The following is a 26,857-nucleotide window of genomic DNA, read 5'->3' on the forward strand; positions in this document are numbered from 1 at the left end:
GAACGGACTGGTTGGATCTCCTTGCAGTCCAAGGGACTCTCAAGAGTCTTCTCCAACCTCACAGTTTAAAAGCATCAATTCTTCGGTGCTCAGCTTTCTTAACAGTCCAACTCTCACATCCATACATGACCACTAGAAAAACCATAGCCTTGACTAGATGGACCCTTGTTGGTAAAGTAATGTCTCTGCTTTTGAATATGCTATCTAGGTTGGTCATAATCTTCCTTCCAAGGAGTCAGTTCAGTTCAGTCACTCAGTCATGTCTGACTCTTTGCAACCCCATGAACTGCAGCACGCCAGGCCTCCCTGTCCATCACCAGCTCCCGGAGTTCACTCAAACTCACGTCCATCGAGTCGGTGATGCCATCCAGCCATCTCATCCTCTGTTGCCCCCTTCTTCTGCCCCCAATCACTCCCAGCATCAGAGTATTTTCCAGTGAGTCAACTCTTCGCATGAGGTGGCCAGAGTACTGCAGTTTCAGCTTTAGCATCATTCCTTCCAAAGAATACCTAGGACTGATCTCCTTTACAATGGACTGATTGGATCTCCTTGCAGTCCAAGGGACTCTCAAGAGTCTTCTCCAACACCACAGTTCAAAAGCATCAATTCTTTGGTGCTCAGCTTTCTTCATAGTCAAACTCTCACATCCATACATGACCACAGGAAAAACCATAGCCTTGACTAGACGGACCTTTGTTGGCAAAGTAATGTCTCTGCTTTTGAATATGCTCTCTATGTTGGTCATAACTTTCCTTCCAAGGAGTAAGCGTCTTTTAATTTCATGGCTGCAATCACCAACTTTGGTGATTTTGGAGCCCTGAAAAATAAAGTCTGACACTGTTTCCACTGTTTCCCCATCTATTTCCCATGAAATGATGGGACCAGATGCCATGATACTAAGTTTTCTGAATGTTGAGCTTTAAGCCAACTTTTTCACTCTCTTCTTTTCACTTTCATCAAGAGGCTTTTTAGTTCCTCTTCACTTTCTGCCATGAGGGTGGCATCAGATCAGATCAGTCGCTCAGTCGTGTCTGACTCTTTGCGACCCCATGAATCACAGCACACCAGGCCTCCCTGTCCATCACCAACTCCTGGAGTTCACTGAGACTCATGTCCATCGAGTCAGCGATGCCATCCAGCCATCTCATCCTCTGTCGTCCCCTTCTCCTCCTGCCCCCAATCCCTCCCAGCATCAGAGTCTTTTCCAATGAGTCAACTCTTCGCATCAGGTGGCCAAAGTACTGGAGTTTCAGCTTTAGCATCCTTCCTTCCAAAGAAATCCCAGGGCTGATCTCCTTCAGAATGGACTGGTTGGATCTCCTTACAGTCCAAGGGACTCTCAAGAGTCTTACCCATATATAGTGTGTATATATGTACATAATATAGTGTAAAAAGAACTCTTTTGTTATCTATGTATTGCTCTTCTATCATCTTTCATCTTCGCTTTGGTTTGATCTTAATTCTATATTTATGTCTTCTGCAAGTAATAGATTTCATTTTAAAATATTTTTAATTGGGATAACCTGTCAATACAAATATTTTTCTCCCTATGAGAAGTGAAGTGAAGTCGCTCAGTCATGTCTGACTCTTTGCAACCCCGTTGACTGTAGCCTGTCAGGCTCCTCTGTCCATGGGATTCTCCAGGCAAGAATACTGGAGTGGGTTGCCATTTTATTCCTATAATAGCAAATAATATATTTTGCTATTCCAGTGGTAACAGTCTCATCTTTAGATGTTCTTGACTGTTTTTGCTACTGCTTATTGTTAAAGGCATATTTATTCACCTCCTTATACACTCTTTGTGGTCAATAATTATAGGATTAGAGCTGATGCACATACTAAAGAATGTAAGAGGGCAACATTTGAATACAAATATTAACTAAAAGATGTTTGCTCTCCACTTCAAAAATGGAAAAATGAGAAAACTTAAAGGTTTCCATTTTCCCAAAAGAAGACTTTTTTCAAATATTCTTCTAAAAACTAAGGTATTCTTTACCTTCTTTTCCACCTCTCATTCACATGTATGGGAAATAAAATTTGAAAAAATTTCCACTAACCTGTGGAGTGCCACAATCACATTGTTCACCCATTTCCAGTATTCCATTGCCACACACCCTCCTCTGTTTGTAAACTGGCTCATCAGGAAGGATTTTATGAAGACATTCAATGCCAGTATATGCAGCAAAATATTTAAAGTCATCCAGGCTACAGGTGCTAAAATCCTTTACACCCCCAGATTGTCTAAAATATAAAAACATCAGTATGACAAAAATTATTGCTATATATACACATTTCTCCCAACATATGATGCTTTGAATAGAGATTTAGAAAGCAATATTCTCATGGAAAATAATAATCACATATAAAAAAATATAAAAGCATTTTTAAATTGCTAAGATATTTACCACACTTTTAAAATTTCACCAAGAAAATTCTTGTAATAAAAAAAAAAATCTGTGGCCATTCAACCTGTTTTAAAGAACAGTTATTTACCTCTCCAATGATCCTTATTAAATATTTAAACATATAAACTGATATTCTTTATTTAACTTCTAGTGTCAAACAACTGCAGTTAAAATTTTTGGCCTCAGTATTGAGCATACTTTTATTTATTTAATATCATTTTTGTATTTTTTATGTAAATGCAAATATGGACATGTCTGTATTACCTTCAAGAGCATTTTCTTTGAGAGACCTGAGTTTGATCCCTCGGTTGGGAAGATTCCCTGGAGGAGGACATGGCACCCACTCCAATACTCTTTCCTGGAGAATCCCTATGGACAGAGGAGCCTGGCAGGCTATAGTCCATGGGGTCTCAAAGGTCAGACACAACTGAGCGACTAAGCATAGCAAAGTTCACAAAAGAAATTTCCATGCAGATGGAAATGTGGCATAGCCTGATTAACACCGTGATTCAGAGATTTATATATTTATATTCACCAAAAGTCATAATTATTATGCTATGTACCCGAAACTAATATAATGTGATAAACAATCTATATTTCAAATTTTTAAAATCTCAAAAGTTTCATAAGAATTGGAAATCTAACCAAAAAAAAAATGTTTAAGAAAATGCCAAGGACCTACTGCTAAGTCACTTCAGTCGTGTGCGACTCTGTGCAACCCCATAGACGACAGCCCACCAGGCTCTCCCATCCCTGGGATTCTCCAGGCAAGAACACTGGAGTGGGTTGCCATTTCCTTCTCCAATGCATGAAAGTGAAAATCAAAGTGAAGTCACTCAGTCGTATCCGACTCTTAGCGATCCCATGGACTGCAGCCTACCAGGCTCCTCTATCCATGGGATTTTCCAGGCAAGAGTACTGGAGTGGGGTGCCATCGCCTTCTCCAGCAAAGGACCTAGAATACCCAAAACAATTCTGGAAAAGATAAAAAAACTTGGGACTTAAACTACCTGATTTCAAAAATTGAATATAAAGCTACAGTAACAAAGATAACAAGCTTTTCGATAAGGATAACCATACAGATTAATGACATAAAATAGAGAGTCCAATAAAAATTCACACATTTATGATAAATAGGTTTTTTACAAAGTCTCCAAGGCACTTAAGAGGAGGAAAGGAAGGTCTTTTCAACAAGTGCTATTGGAATGACTGGAAATCCATAGGGCAAAAATTAAAATAAAGTTAAACACATACACAATAATCAACTTGAAATGTATTACAAAACTGAATAAAAGAATTATAAAACCACAATGCATAAAGAAAAATTTGACTCACTGTATTTCACCAAAATTAAAAATGTTATCTTAAAAATGGTACCCTAGAGGATAAAATACTCAAAAATCACATATCTGGCAAAGAACTAATAACCAGAACATAGAAAATCTAATTTATTTTTTTTAATGGGCAGATGTTTAAATAGGCTCTTCGAATAAGATATAAAGCACAAAGCTATAAAGCATGAAAATATGTTCAACATCATTAGCTTCCTTGAAAATTCAGATTAAAACCAATATGAGGTAATTTTACAACCCCAAAATGATTCAGGTTAAACAAACTGAGCATAACAAGTCTTGGTAGTAATGTGGCTCAACCAGGAGTGGCTACATGATTTGCAGGAATCAATGCAAAATGAAAATGCAGGACCCCTTAAATGATACTAATTAAAAAAAAAAAAAAGCTTTTTCTTTTTTTCAGTAGTCTCTCTCAGAGGGGCATAGCTACTTATTTGCAACTTAATGTGTTTCAAATTTAAAAAAAAATTGCTCACATGAATTGCACTATCCTTCCCTACATTGTTTAATGCAAATATTAAAGCATTTGATTTCACACAGAATCACTGAAATTACACAATTCACACGTCGTGCCCCCGAGGGTACCTTCAATCTAGCCAGCAGATAAAAACTGAAGTCAGACTCTGGAAGGTAGGAAGGAGGAAGAGAAATGTCCTGAGGCATAGAGACGTGTGGGGATTTGGGACTATTTTGGTGTATGTACTTGAAAAGGATGTGTATCCTAAAGTTGGGTATAGTTCTCTATAACTATCAATTAACTCAGTTTGACTAATAGAAACATAAAGTTTCTAACCACCCCCCCAAAAAAAATTTAAGTACAGTGTGTATTTAATAAATAAAATTGTCTTACAAAGCTTCTGGTGACATTGTGCAAACATCCCCTGAACAATGGCAGATCTCAGTATTATCATAACTCATTCCCACATTAAGGCCAAGCAACTGCACGATACTGACAGCATATGCCTCCAACGATAAACCCTCTACATACTAAATATAAGGGAAATAAAAGAAAATTAGTTAGCTAAGGAACATATTCAGTTGTAAAAAATTATGTATTTAATCGAAAATCAGTATATAAAATTCATTCATAAAATGCAGCCAAGATACTTATGCAGATACATCTGTAGTTGAGTTATACAAGTATTATTAAATATGAATGGATGAGTAACACAGCACTTTAATTTCAAGATACTATTAACTGACAATACCACCTATCTTAGCAAATAAAATAGGGCTTAACCATCACAAGGCATTACTTCTTTGAATTATTTTAAACAAAATGCTTTTATAATCTTTTAATAATCAATCCTACATTCTCTTTATAGTAAACAGTATCTAAACTAGGTCCCAATGATATTTATGTGCCTGTGTATTCCCATTCCAGTGACTGTAGGCTGGACTTTCTGACTTGATTCTAAATAATTTAATATAGCAGAAGTGACAGGTCCTCATTTCCAGTCATTCAGTCAGGTAGTTCAGTCGCTCAGTCATGTCCAACTCTTTGTGACCCCATGGACTGCAGCACACCAGACCTCCCTATCCATCACCAACTCCCGGAGCTTGCTCAAACTCATGTCCATCGAGTTGGTGATGCCACCAACCATCTCATCCTCTGTCATCCCCTTCGCCTCCTGCCTTCAATCCTTCCCAGCATCAGGGTCTTTTCCAATGAGTCAGTTCTTTGCATCAGGTGGCCAAAGTATTGGAGTTTCAGCTTCAACATCAGTCCTTCCAGTGAATATTCAGGACTGATCTCCTTTAGGATGGACTGGTTTGATGTCCTTGCAACCCAAGGGACTCTCAAGAGTCTTCTCCAACACCACAGTTCAAAAGCATCAATTCTTTGGTGCTCAGCTTTCTTTATAGTCCAACTCTCACATCCATACATGACTACTCGAAAAAACCATAGCTTTGACTAGACATACCTTTGTTGGCAAAGTAATGTCTCTGCTTTTTAATATCTTGTCTAGGTTGGTCATAGCTTTTCTTCCAAGGAGCAAGCATCTTTTAATTTCATGGCTGCAGTCGCCCAAGGAAACAAAGTCTGTCACTGTTTCCATTGTTTCCCCATCTATTTCCCATGAAGTGATGGGACCAGATGCCACGATCTTCGTTTTCTGAATGTTGAGCTTTAAGCCAACTTTTTCACTCTCCTCTTTCACTTTCATCAAGAGGCTGTTTAGTTCCTCTTCACTTTCTGCCATAAGGGTGGTGTCATCTGCATATCTGAGGTTATTGATATTTCTCCCAGCAATCTTGATTACAGCTTGTGCTTCATCCAGCCTGGCATTTCACATGATGTACTCTGCATATAAGTTAAATAAGCAGGGTGACAATATACAGCCTTGATGTACTCCTTTCCTGATTTCGAACCAGTCTGTTGTTCCATGTCCAGTTCTAACTGTTGCTTCTTGACCTGCATACATATTTCTTGGGAGGTAGGTAAAGTGGTCTGGTGTTCCTGTTGCTTTCAGAATTTTCCACAGTTTGTTGTGATCCACACAATCAAAGGCTTTGGCATAGTCAATAAAGCAGAAGTCATAAGTAGTCAACAAATCATTTCCAAGAAAAGCAATATAAAAAAAGTGACTTCTTGGATCCTATGTCTTTCTCTCTCATTCACCCTGAGGGAAGACAGCTACTATATCATGAAGCAGGCCTGTGGAGAGGCCCTCAGAAGTGAGCTGGGAAATAGTTTTTGAGGTCTTCCAACAGCCACATGATAGCGCTTGAAAGCAAATACCCTGTGTTAAACCTTAAGAGTATCACAACTAGCATCTTAATTTCACCCACTAAACTGTTTCTAGATTACTGATCCACAGAAGTGTGATGTTTCCATGTGATACGGTTTGGTACAACCAGTTACACAGCAATAGGAATAGATAACTAATTAGTTATCTATAATGACAGATAACTAAAACATCCTCAGTAGGCATGGTTGTTTTCTTTTGGGCCATTCCCAATATCTATATAGATGTTTACAGCAGCTTTATTCATAACTTCCAAGACTTGTAAGCATTCCTGATGTCCTTTAGTAAGTAAATAGATAAACTGGGGCATGTTTCAGACAATGGAATATTGCTGCTGCTGCTGCTGCTAAGTCGCTTCAGTCATGTCCGACTCTCTGCGACCCCATAGACAGCAGCCCACCAGGCTCTGCCATCCCTGGGATTCTCCAGGCAAGAACACTGGAGTGGGTTGCCATTTCCTTCTCCATTGCGTGAAAGTGAAAAGTGGAAATGAAGTCGCTCAGTCGCGACCGACTCATGGCGACCCCATGGACTGTAGCCCACCAGGCTCCTCCATTCATGGGATTTTCTAGGCAAGAGTACTGGAGCGGCTTGCCATTGCCTTTTCCAAATGGAATTCAGCCCTAAAGAGAAATGAGCTGCAAGGTCATGAAAAGACAAGGAAGAAATTTAAGTGCATACTACTAAATTAAAGAAGCCAACCTGCAGAGACTATATACTGTATGATACCAACTATATGACATTCTGGGGGAAAAAAATAGAAGATCCATGGTTGCAGGTGGGGAGGGGAGAAATTAACTGACAGAGCACAGAGGATTTTTAAGGCAGTGAAAATACTGTGCATGATACCATAGTGATGGATACATGTCATTATTTGACCAAATCCATAGAATGTAGAACACCAGGATTGAACCCCAAGGCAAATATGAACTCTGGCTGTTTTAATGGGTCAGTGTACGTTTACCAGTTGTGAGAAGTATACCACCCTGGTGAGTGATGCTGATACCAAAGACGGCTGTGCATGTGCAGGTGAAAGGAATACATGGAATTCCAGCTCAATGGTGCTGTGAACCTAAAACTGCTCTAAAAATAGTATTTGGGTTCTTGATGCATCAAGAGAAAGCTGGCATTGTGAGGGAATGGCAAGAACAGTTCAGAGGAGACAATGTACATGTCCATCCCAAACTCCCTAACTATCCCTTCACCTCACCCTACCCTCCAACTCTGTTACCATAAATTCATTCTCTAAGCCTATGTCCTTTTCATTATAGGGGACTGGAATGCAAAAGTAGGAAGTCAAGAAACACCTGGAGTAACAGGCAAATTTGGCCTTGGAATACAGAATGAAGCAGGGCAAAGACTAATAGAGTTTTGCCAAGAAAACACACTGGTCATAGCAAACATCCTCTTCCAACAACACAAGAGAAGACTCTATACATGGACATCACCAGATGGTCAACACCAAAATCCGATTGATTATATTCTTTGCAGCCAAAGATGGAGAAGATCTATACAGTCAGCAAAAACAAGACCAGGAGCTGACTGTGGCTCAGATCATGAACCCCTTATGACCAAATTCAGACTTAAATTGAAGCAAGTAGGGAAAACCATTAGACCATTCAGGTACGACCTAAATCAAATCCCTTATGATTATACAGTGGAAGTGAGAAATAGATTTAAGGGCCTAGATCTGATAGATAGAGTGCCTGATGAACTATGCACTGAGGTTCGTGACATTGTACAGGAGACAGGGATCAAGATCATCCCCATGGAAAAGAAATGCAAAAAAGCAAAATGGCTGTCTGGGGAGGCCTTACAAATAGCTGTGAAAAGAAGAGAAGCAAAAAGCAAAGGAGAAAAGGAAAGATATAAGCATCTGAATGCAGAGTTCCAAAGAATAGCGAGGAGAGATAAGAAAGCCTTCCTCAGCGATCAATGCAAAGAAATAGAGGAAAACAACAGAATGGGAAAGACTAGAGATCTCTTCAAGAAAATCAGAGATAGCAAGGGAACATTTCATGCAAAGATGGGCTCGATAAAGGACAGAAATGGTATGGACCTAACAGAAGCAGACGATATTAAGAAGAGGTGGCAAGAATACACAGAAGAACTATACAAAAAAGATCTTCACGACCCAGATAATCACGATGGTGTGATCACTCACCTAGAGCCAGACATCCTGAAATGTGAAGTCAAGTGGGCCTTAGAAAGCATCACTGCGAACAAAGCTAGTGGAGGTGATGGAATTCCAGTGGAGCTATTCCAAATCCTGAAAGATGATGCTGTGAAAGTGCTGCACTCAATAGGCCAGCAAATTTGGAAAACTCAGCAGTGGCCACAGGACTGGAAAAGGTCAGTTTTCATTCCAATCCCAAAGAAAGGCAATGCCAAAGAATGCTCAAACTACTGCACAATTGCACTCATCTCACACGCTAATAAAGGAATCCTCAAAATTCTCCAAGCCAGGCTTCAGCAATACGTGAACTGTGAACTTCCAGATGTTCAAGCTGGTTTTAGAAAAGGCAGAGGAACCAGAGATCAAATTGCCAACATCCGCTGGATCGTGGAAAAAGCAAGAGAGTTCCAGAAAAACATCTATTTCTGCTTTATTGACTATGCCAAAGCCTTTGACTGTGTAGGTCACAATAAACTGTGGAAAATTCTGAAAGAGATGGGAATACCAGACCACCTGACCTGCCTCTTGAGAAACCTGTATGCAGGTCAGGAAGCAACAGTTAGAACTGGACATGGAACAACAGACTGGTTCCAAATAGGAAAAGGAGTACATTAAGGCTGTATATTGTCACCCTGCTTATTTAACTTATATGCAGAGTACATCATGAGAAACACTGGACTGGAAGAAACACAAGCTGGAATCAAGATCGCCGGGACAAATATCAATAACCTCAGATATGCAGATGACACCACCCTTATGGCAGAAAGTGAAGAGGAACTCAAAAGCCTCTTGATGAAAGTGAAAGTGGAGAGTGAAAAAGTTGGCTTAAAGCTCAACATTCAGAAAACAAAGATCATGGCATCTGGTCCCATCACTTCATGGGAAATAGATGGGGAAAGAGTGGAAACAGTGTCAGACTTTATTTTTCTGGGCTCTAAAATCACTGCAGATGGTGACTGCAGCCATGAAATTAAAAGATGCTAACTCCTTGGAAGGAAAGTTATGACCAACCTAGATAGCATATTCAAAAGCAAAGACATTACTTTGACAACAAAGGTCTGTCTAGCCAAGGCTTTGGTTTTTCCTGTGGTCATGTATGGATGTGAGACTTGGACTGTGAAGAAGGCTGAGCGCCAAAGGATTGATGCTTTTGAACTGTGGTGTTGGAGAAGACTCTTGAGAATCCCTTGGACTGCAAGGAGTTCCAACCAGTCCATTCTGAAGGAGATCAACCCTGGGATTTCTTTGGAGGGAATGATGCTAAAGCTGAAACTCCAGTACTTTGGCCACCTCATGCGAAGAGTTGACTCATTGGAAAAGACTCTGATGCTGGGAGGGATTGGGGGCAGGAGGAGAAGGGGACGCCAGAGAATGAGATGGCTGGATGGCATCACTGACTCGATGGATGTGAGTCTGAGTGAACTCCGGGAGTTGGTGATGGACAGGGATGCCTGGCATGCTGCAATTCATGGGGTCGCAAAGAGTCAGACAGGAGTGAGCGACTGAACTGAACTGAACTGAACTGAAGCCTATGAGTCTTTTTCTGTTTCATAAATAATTTCATTTGTATCATTTCTTTTTAGATTCTCCATATAAGGAATGCCATATGATATTTCTCTTTCTCTTATTTCACTCAGTATGACACTCTCTAGGTCCCTTTTTTGTTTTGTTTTGGTTTGTTTTTTTGGCTCCCAGGTTTTGATCAAAAGCAGTTCTTAGGACAAAACAGAAGCCCTTGACAGGACACATTTTATTCTCTTCCTAGTTACAGACATCATTAATGGTAACCAAGGAAAAGAGAAATACTAACCAAGGAACACATTTTATTTCTCAGAAGACATAACGCTGATCTCTTGGAAAAGACATTCAATAAAACTTTCATGTCCGCATAGGGTCCAGATCAGTGGTTTAATTGAGAGACATAATGGTTTCTTCAAACAATTCTTTTTCAAATTCTGGTCCAACAAATTAACTCTTAAATGGGTATCTATATTGCCCAAGCTCTTAATCTCTTAATTCAAGGATCCTTGTCTGACTCATACCACACAAACTTTAAAACATTTTTCCATTTCCCTTCCCTATTTTTAAAGGGGGTTATGTCTCATCTTCATGTATATAAGGACTCACTGGTAAGTCCCTTTAATTATGTCTCCCCTACAGCTGGAAATTTTTATCTTGCCCCAACCCATAAGGGTTGGAGACCAGATCCAGATCCATATTCTTCTGAGTTCTGTTAACCACAGATTTCCTCATGGTCTAAGCAGTTGCTAATCTGATATGAGATCCATTTGAGCCTAAACTTTCATTACCACAAAAACAAACAAATAAAAAACAAAAGCCTCTCAAGTGCAGCTATACAACATTCTGTTGACTGTTCATCTCATTACTGTTAGTCTCAATATTTTCATTGGTTTGCAATCTGGAGGCCCAAATCCTTCAAGTAAGCCACTTTTCCAACCAGGTATGGCAAATGCTGAGGCCCACACGCCTTCAAGTTTGGCTAATACAAACCTTACAAACCAAAGACTTCACCAGCTTGCCTCTCATCAACCAAACCAACAACTGAGGCAAAAGGCCCATACTGACTGGCCAAATTAGGGTGCCTGCCTTCAGCATGATTATGGAGCCCTAAACACAGGTATAAATATTTCAAATGGCAAAGAACCTGACTTTCTCTTAACAACATAAACCAAACTCAGGTCATATAATTTAAAACCTATTTATAACAGAATTCTTGCCATCATCTAATAGGGCAAAACCTTAGACTGTTGAACACTTTTAGATCAAGCCACACGTAACTGGGGCTGTGCCAGTCAGGCTCTGCAGAGGTGCCAACATCACTTTTGGTTGCTGTGTATCCACAAGCCCCTGGAGTTAGCAGATATTTATAAGTCAAAGTCACAGGCCCAACATTGCCTTCAAATGACACAAGGCCTTTAGCATCATTTTAATACCACAGAGCCATGAAAATAAAACGTGCATTAACTCAAGTCAGTATCAACTTTAAAAGGATATCTTAGTTCTATACCCCCAAACAACATTGCACTGGTCCAGGATCTCACTGCTAGAGATGGTTATCACCTCAAATAACATCACTCCAGCCTAAGACCTGCCTGTTGGAGATGACTCTGCATCCTGCACAGAGACCACTTCTCCTCAGACACTAAAACTACTACCACCCCAGGCATGCCCAGGGACTGCCGCTCCCAAGGCACAAATGGCACACAGGTCATGTAATGGTTTTCTTACTTTGAATTAGGGACTCTATGGCACTTCCTGAGCTTGCTCTCTGTATAGCCCATGACAAGGGTATACTTATCTGTTTTCTATCAAAGTATATATCCCTACACTCCATGTCTAAATGAAAATCTGTGCTATTATAAAAACTGGTGGAGGTTATTGCTTTCCCTAGTGAAGCCCCTTGACCCTAGGAAGAGGGCCACTCACTCCCCAGTGCCTTCTCCTACTACTTTCTCTAGTTTTCTACCACAGTACAACCTCCCACCCTACATCCCTGACCATGACCACCACAACCACCATTCTCTTTGAATACATACAAAACCCATGAATCTTTATATGTGCTTTACCAAACTAATCTACTGACACTCTCCAACAACATAAATTGCCTGACTGACTTGCCACCTTTACTCCCCAAATACCCCAGGATATTATTGTAAAAAAAACCACATAATTTTTAATACAATTTATAACTGCACAAACACTGTTAGAGACTCTAGAAATTTCAGATATATTTCTTTTGCTGATATTATACAAATGGGAAATTTAGTTACAGGTTGGCTTACAAGAAATCCTTATATTTTTACTTGTGTTTCTCCTTTTAACTCTCATAATAAAATGTTTTATATGCTGTTTAGCAAAACTTATGCCCTAGGCCCTAAAAGTCTCTTCTACTATGTCAAAAGTTTGATAATATTTGAAAGCACAACAGGACTAACTTTATTAATATCATATTTTCTGTATTCTGATGCTTTCATATCTAGAGCCCTACCAACTTGGAGGTCTGCCCCTCTTAAGAGTTCTCCAATTGCTTCACAGAGTAGACAGCTCACCTACAAATGCACCTTTCATACACAAACCAGTAAATCCAGAGCCCATATACCTTACCATCCACTTTATCAGACTCACATACACCAGGCTGCTATCCACCTGCCAAGGTCACACCAGGGCTAGGTACCAGACAACTAAGGACAGCTTCTATGCCTCATGGCCTGTTGAAACTAGCCAACTGGAGACCTGTTTAATCTCTCCCGTTTCTTCCCAATGAAACCGTAAGAGGCTCTTGACCACATTTCCCTCTGCCTTCTATGCTTCTTGATCAAACCTGGTGCTTTTTTATGTGGCCCCTGAATGCTGTAGCATATTTCTTGTTTCTAGGGAACTGTAAGTACGGTAAACTTCTGGATGACAGCCATTCTCATATCTGCATGTATTTCCATACCTAATGAAAACATATCCCAGGTAACCCTGAAATTTTTTCAAAGTAGATTAGCTTGTTTAGTTAAGTTAGTTTAGTGTAGTTAATTCAAACTACATTACAATAAAAGTACTTGTAAATGTATATATTATAAATTCTAGGGTGTCTGCTTAAATTTTTTAATGTAATTACTATTCTAGAAAGGAGAGAAAATGAAATAATATAATATGTGCAGTTAAACCCACAGAAGGCAAAAAAAGGAAAATGGAAGATTTTAAAAAGAAACAGGGAACAAGGATAATGAATAGAAAATAGACAAAAGTCAACATCCATTTATGATTTTTAAGAACTCCCAACTAAATGGGTATGATAAAGGCCACATCCAACAAGCCCACACCTAACATCACATTCACTGTTAAAAAGATGAAAAGTTTTTCCTCTAAGAACAAGAATAAGACAAAAATGCCCACTATCACCACTTTTATACAGCGTAGTATGGAAGTCCTAGCCAGGGCAATGAGACAAGGAAAAAAAAAGACATCCAAAATGGGAAAACAAGAAGTAAAACTGCAACTATTGCCAAATTACAAGATATTATATATATAAAATCCTAAAACTACACATACATACACACACACACACACACACACAAATCCAGTTAGAACTAATACATTAATTCAGTAGAGTTCTAGACACACAGTCAATATAAGAAAGTCTGTTGTGTTTCTAGATATTAATAGTACATTATCAGTAAAATAAGTAAACACTCCCATTTACAACCATATTAAAAAGAACAAAATATAATCAAGGATATGAATTATACACTGAAAACTGTAAGACAATGAGGAAAGATACTGCTGCTGCTGCTGCTGCTGCTGCTAAGTCGCTTCAGTCGTGTCCAACTCTGTGCAACCCCATAGTTGGCAACCTACTAGGCTCCGCCCTTCCTGGGATTCTTCAGGCAAAAACACTGGAGTGGGTTGCCATTTCCTTCTCCAATGCATGGAAGTGAAAAGTCAAAGTGAAGTCGCTCAGTCGCATCCGACTCTTAGCAACCTCATGGACTGCAGCCTACTAGGCTCCTCCATCCATGGGATTTTTCCAGGCAAGAGTACTGGAGTGGGTTGCCATTGCCTTCTCCAGAAAGAAACTGAGAAAGACACAAATAAATGAAAAGATATTCCATGTTCATGGAATTAATATTGTTAATAATTATTGTTAAGAATTAATATTGTTAAAATGTCCATTTTACCCAAGGCCATCTACAGGTTGAGTGCAACCTCTATCAAAATTCTAATGGCAATTTTCACCAAAATAAAACAATGCTAAAATTTGAATGGTAGGGATCACAATAAACTGTGGAAAATTCTGAAAGAGATGGGAATACCAGACTACCTGATCTGCCCCTTGAGAAATTTGTATGCAGGTCAGGAAGCAACAGTTAGAACTGGACATGGAACAACAGACTGGTTCCAAATAGGAAAAGGAGTTCGTCAAGGCTGTATATTGTCATCCTGTTTATTTAACTTATATGCAGAGTACATCATGAGAAATGCTGGACTGGAAGAAACACAAGCTGGGATCAAGATTGCCGGGAGAAATATCAATAACCTCAGATATGCAGATGACACCACCCTTATGGCAGAAAGTGAAGAGGAACTCAAAAGCCTCTTGATGAAAGTGAAAGAGGAGAGTGAAAAAGTTGGCTTAACGCTCAACATTCAGAAAGCGAAGATCATGGCATCCGGTCCCACCACTTCATGGGAAATAGATGGGGAAACAGTGGAAACAGTGTCAGACTCTATTTTTCTGGGCTCCAAAATCACTACAGATGGTGACTGCAGCCATGAAATTAAAAGACACTTACTCCTTGGAAGGAAAGTTATGACCAACCTAGATAGCATATTCAAAAGCAGAGACATTACTTTGCCAACAAAGGTTCATCTAGTCAAGGCTATGGTTTTTCCTGTGGTCATGTATGGATGTGAGAGTTGGACTGTGAAGAAGGCTGAGCGCTGAAGAATTGATGCTTTTGAACTGTGGTGTTGGAGAAGACTCTTGAGAGTCCCTTGGACTGCAAGGAGATCCAACCAGTCCATTCTGAAGGAGATCAACCCTGGGATTTCTTTGGAAGGAATGATGCTAAAGCTGAAACTCCAGTACTTTGGCCACCTCATGCGAAGAGTTGATTCATTGGAAAAGACTTTGATGCTGGGAGGGATTGGGGGCAGGAGGAGAAGGGGACGCCAGAGGATGAGATGGCTGGATGGCATCACTGACTCGATGGACGTGAGTCTCAGTGAACTCCGGGAGTTGGTGATGGACAGGGAGGCCTGGCGTGCTGCGATTCATGGGGTTGCAAAGAGTCGGACACGACTGAGCAACTGATCTGATCTGATCTAAATGACCCCAAATAGTTGAAGAAATCTTGAGAACAAAGAATAAAGCTGGAGGTATCATGTTTCCTGATTTCAAACTATATTACAAAGCTGTAGTAATCAAAACAGTATTAAATTCTGTAACTATTTGTGATGATAGATGTTAACTAGATTTTTGTGGTGATCATTTTGCAATATATACAAATAAATCACTATGTTTTACACCTGAAACTAATATTAATGTTTGGCAATTAAGCCTGAATAAGAAATTTATACAACATGGTATGCCCAGTTCAGTTCAGTCGCTCAGTCGTGTCCGACGCTTTGGACCCCATGAATTGCAGCATGCCAGGCCTCCCTGTCCATCACCAACTTCCGGAGTTCACCCAAACTCACATCCATCGAGTCGGTGATGCCATCCAGCCATCTCATCCTCTGTTGTCCCCTTCTTCTCCTGCCCCCAATCCCTCCCAGCATCAGAGTCTTTTCCAATGAGTCAACTCTTCACATGAGGTGGCCAAAGTACTGGAGTTTCAGCTTTAGCATCATTCCTTCCAAAAAACACCCAGGACTGATCTCCTTTAGGATGGACTGGTTGGATCTCCTTGCAGTCAAGGGACTCTCAAGAGTCTTCTCCAACACCACAGTTCAAAAGCATCAATTCTTTGGCACTCAGCTTTCTTCACAGTCCAACTCTCATATCCATACATGACCACTGGAAAAACCATAGCCTTGACTAGATGGACCTTTGTTGTCAAAGTAATGTCTCTGCTTTTGAATATGCTAACTAGGTTGGTCATAACTTACCTTCCAAGGAGTAAGCGTCTTTTAATATCATGGCTGCAATCACCATCTTTGGTGATTTTGGAGCCCCAAAAAATAAAGTCTGACACTGTTTACACCGTTTCCCCATCTATTTCCCATGAAGTGATGGGACCAGATGCCATGATCTTAGTTTTCTGAATGTTGAGCTTTAAGCCAACTTTTTCACTCTCCTCTTTCACCAAGAGGCTTTTTAGTTCCTTGTCACTTTCTGCCATGAAGGTGGTCCAAAGATCAATGGAACAAAGTATAGAGTCCCTTAGACAGCAAGGAGATCAAACAAGTCAATCTTAAACGAAATCAATCCTGAATATTCATTGGAAGGACTTATGCTGAAGCTGAAACTCCAATACTCTGGGCACCTGATGCAAAGAGCTGACTCATTAGAAAAGGCCTGATGCTGGGGAAGACTGAAGGCAGGAGGAGAAGGGGATTACAGAGAATGAGATGGTTGGATGGCATCACCAAGTCAATGGACATGAGTTTGAGCATGCTGCAGGAGATGGTGAAGCAAAGGAAAGCCTGACATGCAGTTGGACACGACTGAGCAACTGACAACAACTCCTGCATCAAAAATAATAAAATACTTAGCAATAAACCCACCTAAAGAGACAAAAGACCTATACTCCAAAAACTAAAAATTCTGAGAAAAGAAATCAAAGATGACATAAATAGATGAAAAGATATAACATGCTCTTGGATTGGAATACTCAATATTGTCAAATGACTGAGGAAACCAAAAGGGAAAGAGACACATGTACCCCAATGTTCATTGCAGCACTGTTTATAATAGCCAGGACATGGAAGCAACCTAGATGCCCATCAGCAGATGAACGGAGAAGAAAGCTATGGTACATATACACAATGGAGTATTACTCAGCCATTAAAAAGAATACATTTGAATCAGTTCTAATGAGGTAGATGAAACTGGAGCCTATTATACAAAGTGAAGTAAGCCAGAAAGAAAAACACCAATACAGTATACTAACGCATATATATGGAATTTAGAAAGATGGTAACAATAACCCTGTGTACGAGACAGCAAAAGAGACACTGATGTATAGAACAGTCTTATGGACTCTGTGGGAGAGGGAGAGGGTGGGAAGATTTGGGAGAATGGCATTGAAACATGTAAAATATCATGTATGAAACGAGTCGCCAGTCCAGGTTCAATGCACGATACTGGATGCTTGGGGCTAGTGCACTGGGACGACCCAGAGGGATGGTATGGGGAGGGAGGAGGGAGGAGGGTTCAGGATGGGGAACACATGTATACCTGTGGCAGATTCATTTTGATATTTGGCAAAACTAATACAATTTTGTAAAGTTTAAAAATAAAATAAAATTAAAAAAAAAATACCCAAGGCAGTCTACAGATTTGATACAATTGTTATCAAATTACCAAAAGCATTTTCCACAGAACTATAATAAAAAATTATACAATTTCTATGGAAATACAAAAGACCCTGAATAACAATCTTGAGAAAGAAAAAATGGAGATGCAGGAATCAGGCTCCCTGACTTCATACTATAGAAAAAAAAAAAAAAAAAAGCTACAGAAGTCAGAATAGCATGGTGCTGGCACAAAAACAGAAATATTGGCCTTTCCTCAGGCTTTTGGTGAAAGGGGACCAAGAGCAAAGACTGAGAATAAAAACAAATTCCTAGGAAATACCTGATTCTTCTTTAGCTATGCTAATAAATAAGCTCCAGAACTGGCTTTAGATTTATCTAATCAATCAATATGTCTTTTTAATTGTGGTAGCAAGTACATACCAGTACAGATTTTAAATCTGTTCTGTGGATGGAAGTTTGAATCACTGTGCTGCTAAGTCACGTCAGTCGTGTCCGACTCTATACAACCCCATAGATGGCAGCCCACCAGGCCCCCCCGTCCCTGGGATTCTCCAGGCTAGAACACTGGAGTGGGTTGCCATTTCCTTCTCCAATGCATGAAAGTGAAAAGTGAAAGTGAAGTCGCTCAGTCGTATCCGACTCAGCGACCCCATGGACTGAAGCCTACCAGGCTCCTCTACCCATGGGATTTTCCAGGCAAGAGTACTGTACATGCTACTAAAAGTCAACTAAATATATAAGTGCGTTGGTATAAAAATCACAGTGTAGCCTTATTTTTCTGGAGCACTGTAATTAGCTCCCGTTGCTACTTTTTATATAGCTTGCTGTAAAAGGGATAAAACTCAACAGAAAACAACAGATTATGAATATCTGATGACTGTTCCTTCCAGCAACCGCCTGCTTCCTCTAAACACATAAAAAAGAATTGAATACAGTAATAAAAGCTACCCTGAAATAGAAAAATAATCAATGTCACTTAATTTTAAAAAGCACATGAATGTATACAAATTATTAATTTTGAAGAAAATTATTTTATTAGATATTTTGATATTTATTTCATATTTATTTTTATTGATATTTCTGGTCATTAATTTTGAGGAAAATATGTTTAATAATTAAAGTAGCATTGATTCTATAATAAATATTGAACCAAGCATCAGATCAGTCACTCAGTCGTGTGCGACTCTTGGCGACCCCATGAATCGCGGCACGCCAGGCCTCCCTGTCCATCACCAGCTCCCGGAGTTCACTCAAACGCACGTCCATCGAGTCAGTGATGCCATCCAGCCATCTCATCCTCTGTCGTCCCCTTCTCCTCCTACCCCCAATCCCTCCCAGCATCAGAGTCTCTTCCAATGAGTCAACACTTCGCATGAGGTGGCCAAAGTACTGGAGTTTCAGCTTTAGCATCATTCCTTCCAAAGAAATCCCAGGGTTGATCTCCTTCAGAATGGACTGGTTGGATCTCCTTGCAGTCCAAGGGACTCTTAAGAGTTCTCCAACACCACAGTCCAAAAGCATCAATTCTTCGGCACTCAGCCTTCTTCACAGTCCAACTCTCACATCCATACATGACCACAGGAAAAACCATAGCCCTGATTAGACGAACCTTTGTTGGCAAAGTAATGTCTCTGCTTTTGAATACTCTATCTAGGTTGGTCATAACTTTCCTTCCAAAGAGTAAGCGTCTTTTAATTTCATGGCTGCAGTCAACATCTGTAGTGATTTTGGAGCCCAGAAAAATAAAGTCTGACACTGTTTCCACTGTTTCCCCATCTATTTCCCATGAAGTGGTGGGACCGGATGCCATGATCTTCGTTTTCTGAATGTTGAGCTTTAAGCCAACTTTTTCACTCTCCTCTTTCACTTTCATCAAGAGGCTGTTTAGTTCCTCTTCACTTTCTGCCTTAAGGGTGGTGTCATCTGCATATCTGAGGTTATTGATATTTCTCCCGGCAATCTTGATTCCAGTTTGTGTTTCTTCCAGTCCAGCGTTTCTCATGATGTACTCTGCATATAAGTTAAATAAACAGGGTGACAATATACAGCCTTGACGTACTCCTTTTCCTATTTGGAACCAGTCTGTTGTTCCATGTCCAGTTCTAACTGTTGCTTCCTGACCTGCACACAAATTTCTCAAGGGGCAGATCAGGTGGTCTGGTATTCCCATCTCTTGAAGAATTTTCCACAGTTTATTGTGATCCACGCAGTCAAAGGTTTTGGCACAGCCAATAAAGCAGAAATAGATGTTTTTCTGGAACGCTCTTGCTTTTTCCATGATCCGGCGGATGTTGGCAATTTGATCTCTGGTTCCTCTGTCTTTTCTAAAACCAGCTTGAACATCTGGAAGTTCACGGTTCACATATTGCTGAAGCCTGGCTTGGAGAATTTTGAGCATTCCTTTACTAGCATGTGAGATGAGCGCAATTGTGCGGTAGTTTGAGCATTCTTTGGCATTGCCTTTCTTTGGGAATGGAAAGAAAACTGACCTTTTCCAGTCCTGTGGCCACTGCTGAGTTTTCCAAATTTGCTGGCATATTGAGTGCAGCACTTTCACAGCATCATCTTTCAGGATTTGGAATAGTTCAACTGGAATTCCATCACCTCCACTAGCTTTGTTCATAGTGATGCTTTCTAAGGCCCACTTGACTTCACATTCCAGGATCTCTGGCTCTACGTCAGTGATCACACCATTGTGATTATCTGGGTCGTGAAGATCTTTTTTGTACAGTTCTTCTGTGTATTCTTGCCATCTCTTCATAATATCTTCTGCTTCTGTTAGGTCCATACCATTTCTGTCCTTTATCGAGCTCATCTTTGCATGAAATGTTCCTTGGTATCTCTGATTTTCTTGAAGAGATCCCTAGTCTTTCCCATTCTGTTGTTTTCCTCTATTTCTTTGCATTGATAGCTGAAGAAGGCTTTCTTATCTCTTCTTGCTATTCTTTGGAACTCTGCATTCAGATGTTTATATCTTTCCTTTTCTCCTTTGCTTTTCACTTCTCTTCTTTTCACAGCTACTTGTAAGGCCTCCCCAGACAGCCATTTTGCTTTTTTGCATTTCTTTTCTATGGGAATGCTCTTGATCCCTGTCTCCTGTACAATGTCACGAACCTCATTCCATAGCAAGCATACCACTGCTCAATACAAACAGACTTACAAAGGCCAAATGCTTTTTAAAGCAATAAATTTTAATCTGTTCAGTTTGTAAATATTCTTATTTTTAAAGAAATTATATACAGTTTAATTTAAATTATGATCCTAATTAGTAATAATAACACTATTAACTGCTAACTGCTAAGTCACTTCAGTCGTGTCCGACTCTGTGCAACCCCATAGACGGCAGCCCACCAGGCTCCCCCGTCCCTGGAATTCTCCAGGCAAGAATTCTGGAGTGGGTTGCCATTTCCTTCTCCAATGCGTGAAAGTGAAAAGTGAAAGGGAAGTCGCTCAGTCGTGTCTGAGTCTTCGCGACCCCATGTACTGTAGCCTACCAGGCTCCTCCATCCATGGGATTCTCCAGGCAAGAGTACTGGAAAGGATGAACAAACTTAGCAATATATATAGTCATGCCTTGAAATATTTAAGAAATTTTGGAACATGAGAATAATCAGAGCCAACTTGTTAGTAATTACATACCAGAGCAACTCCTCCAACAGCAATCTTACCACATATTTCTCCAGGAACTGTGATTCCTATAAAAGTAGGATTTTCCTTGAAGCTAAAAAATAACAATTTTCTTTATAATTACCTTTCAATAGTATTATTAATAATTTTTATAGCAGCAAACATTATTTAACAAATATGATATCCTAAGTACCATGCTACACTGAATCTTACTATTTGAATATATTTTTCTCAAACTTTCAATGATAAGAATGTTTCAATACATATCTGTAAACTCTCAATCTGATAAGTATACAGAATAATAAGAAGTATGAGGCATGATAATTTATGCAAAATACCATTGACTAATGCTTATAATTTTATGCAGGTTCCCTCTACATTTATGATCCTAAAAATTCATTTTCTGTGACTTCCTCATTTATCTTTTCACTAAATGTATTACTAAGCATATTATTATTACTAAGCATAAATAAGTTTTCTCTGCATTAGAATCTAGATATTCATGTGATTTAGAAAATAAAATCACAAAAATTAATCAGATGAGAGAAAAGAATGTAGAGATAACAGTAAAAGTTTATAAGCCAAGAGAAGTAAAAAAACAAAATTATGTCACTCATAATTAACCTCCTTTAGTTATTTCAATACTTTTATGTAACTACTTTTTTCAGGTAATTTTATGTTGGTTAGCTACTTGAGGACAAAGATTTTAACCTACATTTTTTGCTCATCCTATGGTGTCTACCAAATTTACAGAACTCAGTGTACATTAAGTAAATGTTTATTTTTCATAATTAATATATAAAATCATTTGAGGTTATTTCTTTATTTATAGAAATATGAGATACTATACTCACGCAAATAAGTATGCAATATTATGAGGTCGGGAGGTAAATTCATACTTCCAGGTTAAAAATTTATATAAAACATTATGAGGAGGTCCTTCAATAGAAATTTTATTTTTATCTGACCAAACCTCTATGGAAGATATTCTAACAGTAAGTTTTAACTGGATAAACATCTAAATGGAGAAAATAAATGAAAATTTTTATATAAATTTGAACATTGTATTAAATTTTTGTAAATAAATATTTAAGACATTTAATTCAATATTTTGAATGTGGAAACTTTTCAAAAGTATGGCAAAATATTACATACATCAATTCATATTATCTATATTTTTACAAAATAAATTTTAAAAATAGTTTAAATAACTTACAGTGTTAACAAGGCCAATGATCTGAATAATCTTCTGTGTTACAATGTTTATATCAGAGCCCATGTAATCAAACTGAAAAAGATACATTATCATTTAAAAATAATGGATACTATTAATATACCACACATGTACAATATGCTATATACTAAAGTAACCAGAAGGTTACATTCCAACTGAAATCCATGAAATGCTTATTTACCTTTATATATGTAAATGAATGGTACTTTGCATATGCATGAATAATACTTTGAATAAATTACCCAAATCTATGTTATTTACATAATAGATAACTAAAAATATATAATAACATGATTTTTTAAATTTCAATGGGAGGCTAATTATTTTACAATATTGTAATAGTTTTTGCCATACATTGACATGAATCAGCCATGAGTTTACATGTGTTCCCATGTAAATAATGTTTTAAATAATGTTTAACGCACTTAACTTTTGGCATTATTTATTGTTCATGAAAATTGAATCATAAAAGTTTTTGTGTTATTTCATAATGTACTTATTTCTAAAATAATACATATAATCATGAACTAAAAAATGTTTGCATAAAGAGGGAAAATCTTTAATAAAAGGTTTACTATTAAAGTGATCATGGACATTATGTTAGGATACATCCTCTGACATCACCATGTAACTTGTATTTTTAATGCTTCTTTATTCCAAACACCTCTTTCTATGTCTAACTGCTTAAAAATGCCAGGAAAATGTTAAAAAACAATGGTGAATATCAGAAATGTGAGCTTTGCTCATGATTTTTCACTGGAAATTCTCAAATATTTCATCATTAAATGTGTCCAGTTTAAGATGGATATTTTAGATTATGTTGAGAGACACTTATAAATATTCCCATTTATAAAACTTATTAAAAATAAAGTTGAATTTTGATATAAAGCATTTCTGAAGCATACCAAAATAATCATTTTTGTCTTCTGACATATTGATGCAATACACTTCATTATTACTTAATATTAAGCCATTATTATATTCTTTGAATAAACCATTACATTTTATTAATATACTAGCAAACTTAATATAATATTTTGTTTAGAAGTTTGTAGCTTTCAGAAATATGGCCTTATGGGTCATGTGTGTATGCATGCATACTTTATCAAAATTGAGCAAATAAATGTTGCTTACTATATATTAAAGCACTACCTAAAATTAAGTTGCTTGTTTCTACACTCTAGAATTATATTCGCCTATGAATTATATTTTCCTAAAACATTTTTTTAAAACTCTCCTTTAAAATTATCTATATTTAACATTGGAAATTGATCCAAATTCTTTATATTTTCATTTTCTTGAAATATAATTGACTTATGCATGCATGTTGTGCTAAGTTGCTTCAGTCATGCCTGACTCTTTGCAGCCCTATGGACTGCAGCCCTCCAGCCTCCTCAGTCCATGGGATTCTTCAAGCAAGGAAACTGTAGTGGGTTGCCAGTGCCCTCCTCTAGATCTTCCCAACCAAGGGATCGAACCTGCATCTCTGATGTCTCCTATATTGGCAGATGGGTTCTTTACCCCTAGCACCACCTGGGTTTGATTGTGTTAAGATGTTCAATGAAAGTGATGTGAAAGTGAAAATCGAGTCCAACTCTGCGACTGAGAGTCAATTCCTAGGCTGGTTGATAAGAAGTCTGGGGTCCCTGAAGAGGAGATGGGGTCTGGAATTCTCAAGGAGGAAAGGACAAACGTCTTTTTTTCTCTACATTTCTTAGTCTTAGTCATATAAAACATTTTTTTCTTTAAGCCTGATGATTACACAACAAACAACTCAGTTTAAACTCTGTACTAAGGATTATATAACAACAATGTATCCAGCTTGAGGACAGTTTCTACTTCCTGAAAACCTTCTGTCTAATCCTGTTATCTTAAAATGTAAATTGTGGGAGTGGGTCTAGTAAAATTTTTACAACTTTGCAACATTCTTCTGATTTATTGCAATGAGTCTGAGTGAACTCCGGGAGTTGGTGATGGACAGGGAGGCCTGGCGTGCTGCGATTCATGGGGTCGCAGGCGTGCTGCGATTCATGGGGTCACAAAGAGTTGGACACGACTGAGCGACTGAACTGAACTGACTGAATTTAAAAAGTATATAACTCCCTTGCTTAGACTAAGGGAGGGGGGAACTCTCCATCATCCTTCTGATGTCTGTGTCAGAAGCTTTCTTTGTCCCCTTTTCACTTTAATAAAACTCTGCTATGCAAAAGCTCTTGAGTGATAAAGCTTGGTCCCTGGTCCCAAAGCTAAATCTTCCTTGGACATCACGAATCCGACATCATTCACCGTAAGCTATCACAACCCCATGGACTATACAGTCCATGGAATTCTCCAGGCCAGAATACTGGAGTGGGTAGTCTTTCCCTTCTCCAGGGGATCTTCCCAATCCAGGGACTGAACCCATGTCTCCCACATTGCAGGTTGGTTCTTTACCAGCTGAGTCACAAGGGAAGCCCAAGAATACTGGAGCAGGTAGCCTATCCCTTCTCCAGCGGATCAACCCGACCCAGGAATTGAAAAGGGGTCTCCTGCATTGCATTGTAAAGGGGTCTTTACCATATGAACTATCAGGATGTACAATATGAAGATTTAAATTCTTATCTCCATTGGAGAATTTGTGAAATTTTCATTTGTTTGTTTTAATCTCCCCCAAAGGCCACATCTTAGTCCTTTTTAATACCATAGCATGTTTTCTGTCTTTTCGCTTAATCACACTTTCTGCCTATTTATCTTTTCAACAACTTCAAACAACTTTAAAAGTTCAAATTGAAAGCTTCATTCAAATTTTTTCATTCTTATTTTTCTAATAGAAACTATTTAAGAGTATGAATTTCCTCACTGTTTAGCTTTGATGCTATCCTCTGCGACAGGCATTATCCCTGTTTACCAATATTCAGTTCTCTTTTAACTCAAGCTGTTGTTTAGTCTCCCAGTCATGTCCACCTCTTTGCAACCTTATGGATTGCAGCACACCAGGCTTACCTGTCCCTCACCATCTTCCGAAGTTTGTCCAATTTCATGTTCCTTTTGGCTAAGAGCAAGTGTAGTATTTAATTCAAGAACCCTTCTTTTAAAGACAAGCACAGCCAGCCAATTCACTTTGGCCAAGACAATGAAGGCAAAAGTGATGCAGGTCACTTCTGAGAAGCATTTCCTTAATGTAGCTCACATCTCTCTAATTGGCACTTCTATGGGTTTGTTAGGTAGATAGAATAAGGAAAAGGAGTCCAAAATGGCAGTAGCTAAAAGACAAGGAAGGGAAAAGCCCGCGAAAATAGAACAAAAGAAGGTCAAAGAAAGGTCCGAGGACTGGAGTGAGGACTTCAAGTAGAACAGCGCTCCTCGCTGAGCCCCATTTGCATAGAGCAGGCCCAGGGGGAAGAAAACATATAAAAGGAGGAGCCAAGCGCTCTCGCTCTCTCTCTCTCCCCCTCTACCTCACCTCCCCGCCACCCCGCCCCCCACGCCGCGTGAGTATGCTCTTTCTCTTTCTCTCTCTCCCGCGTGCCCATGCTCTTTCTGTCTCTCTCTCCCCCCCCCCACCCCACCACCACCACCACGCACACTGATGTGCTCCTCCACTCTCTTCTCTTCTTCAAGGATGGATTCTCCTGCTATCTTCTAAATAAAATAGAGCTGTAACACTGATTTGTCTAAGAGCTATGACATGGTTTGTTCTGAGACCTGAGAGCTGTGACATACCGAGGGCTTTAATGTCCGTCGCTCCAAATCATTGTTGTGACGAGATAAAGAACCAAGGAGCATACACTCGCCTGACAGGTTTGGCAATTGGAAAAGAAACAATCAATCTAGAAATGCCAAAGTATCTAAGCATTTTCTAGTCTGGAGAGTCAGCCAGAAGCATGGTTGACATGGATTGAATGAATGAAAATTAAACTATGGCTAGCCATTAAGATTTGGAGGATTTTTTTTTACCATAGCACAACTTAGCCTCTTTTGATTAATACATATCCTCCAAATTTTTTAAATATTATATGTGCTAAGTCGCTTCAGTCATGTCCAACTCTGAGATCCCATGGACTGTAGTCTACCAGGTTCGTCTGTCCATAGGATTCTGCAGGCAAGAATACTGAAGTGGGTTGCCATTTCCTTCTCCAGGAGATATTCCCAACCTAGGGATCAAACTTGGGTCTCCTGCATTGCAGGCAGCTTATTTACTGTCTGAACCACCAGGGAAGTGCACAACATTAAATAGCTAATTTTTGCTATAAGGTAATATTTTAAGAAACAACTATAGTTGTGTTTTGTTTTTCCCCTTGAAAAATTACTCAAAATTGTACTTAATTTTTAAGTTGTATTA

At 38.9% G+C, this 26,857-nt stretch overlaps 2 protein-coding genes across 2 annotated transcripts in view; both read right to left on the reverse strand.

Annotated features, from left to right (window-relative positions):
* The window catches only part of LOC102404621 (disintegrin and metalloproteinase domain-containing protein 5), a 109,204-nt gene extending 87,820 nt beyond the window's left edge, over nt 1–21,384 (reverse strand). Inside the window, exons 1-3 of the mRNA XM_025278224.3 lie at nt 21,315–21,384; nt 4,609–4,745; nt 2,059–2,242 (exon numbers count right to left, since the gene is read on the reverse strand). Coding sequence (XP_025134009.3) covers nt 2,059–2,242; nt 4,609–4,676 — 252 coding nt within the window. The 5' untranslated portion in view covers nt 4,677–4,745; nt 21,315–21,384. The remainder of the gene's footprint in view (nt 1–2,058; nt 2,243–4,608; nt 4,746–21,314) is intronic.
* Nucleotides 21,385–22,152: 768 nt separating this feature from the next.
* The window catches only part of LOC123335148 (disintegrin and metalloproteinase domain-containing protein 5), a 29,797-nt gene continuing 25,092 nt past the window's right edge, over nt 22,153–26,857 (reverse strand). Inside the window, exons 5-6 of the mRNA XM_044948081.2 lie at nt 22,519–22,590; nt 22,153–22,320 (exon numbers count right to left, since the gene is read on the reverse strand). Coding sequence (XP_044804016.2) covers nt 22,153–22,320; nt 22,519–22,590 — 240 coding nt within the window. The remainder of the gene's footprint in view (nt 22,321–22,518; nt 22,591–26,857) is intronic.

This window comes from Bubalus bubalis, chromosome 1 (assembly GCF_019923935.1).
Source record: "Bubalus bubalis isolate 160015118507 breed Murrah chromosome 1, NDDB_SH_1, whole genome shotgun sequence".
Classification (NCBI taxonomy): domain Eukaryota; kingdom Metazoa; phylum Chordata; class Mammalia; order Artiodactyla; family Bovidae; genus Bubalus; species Bubalus bubalis.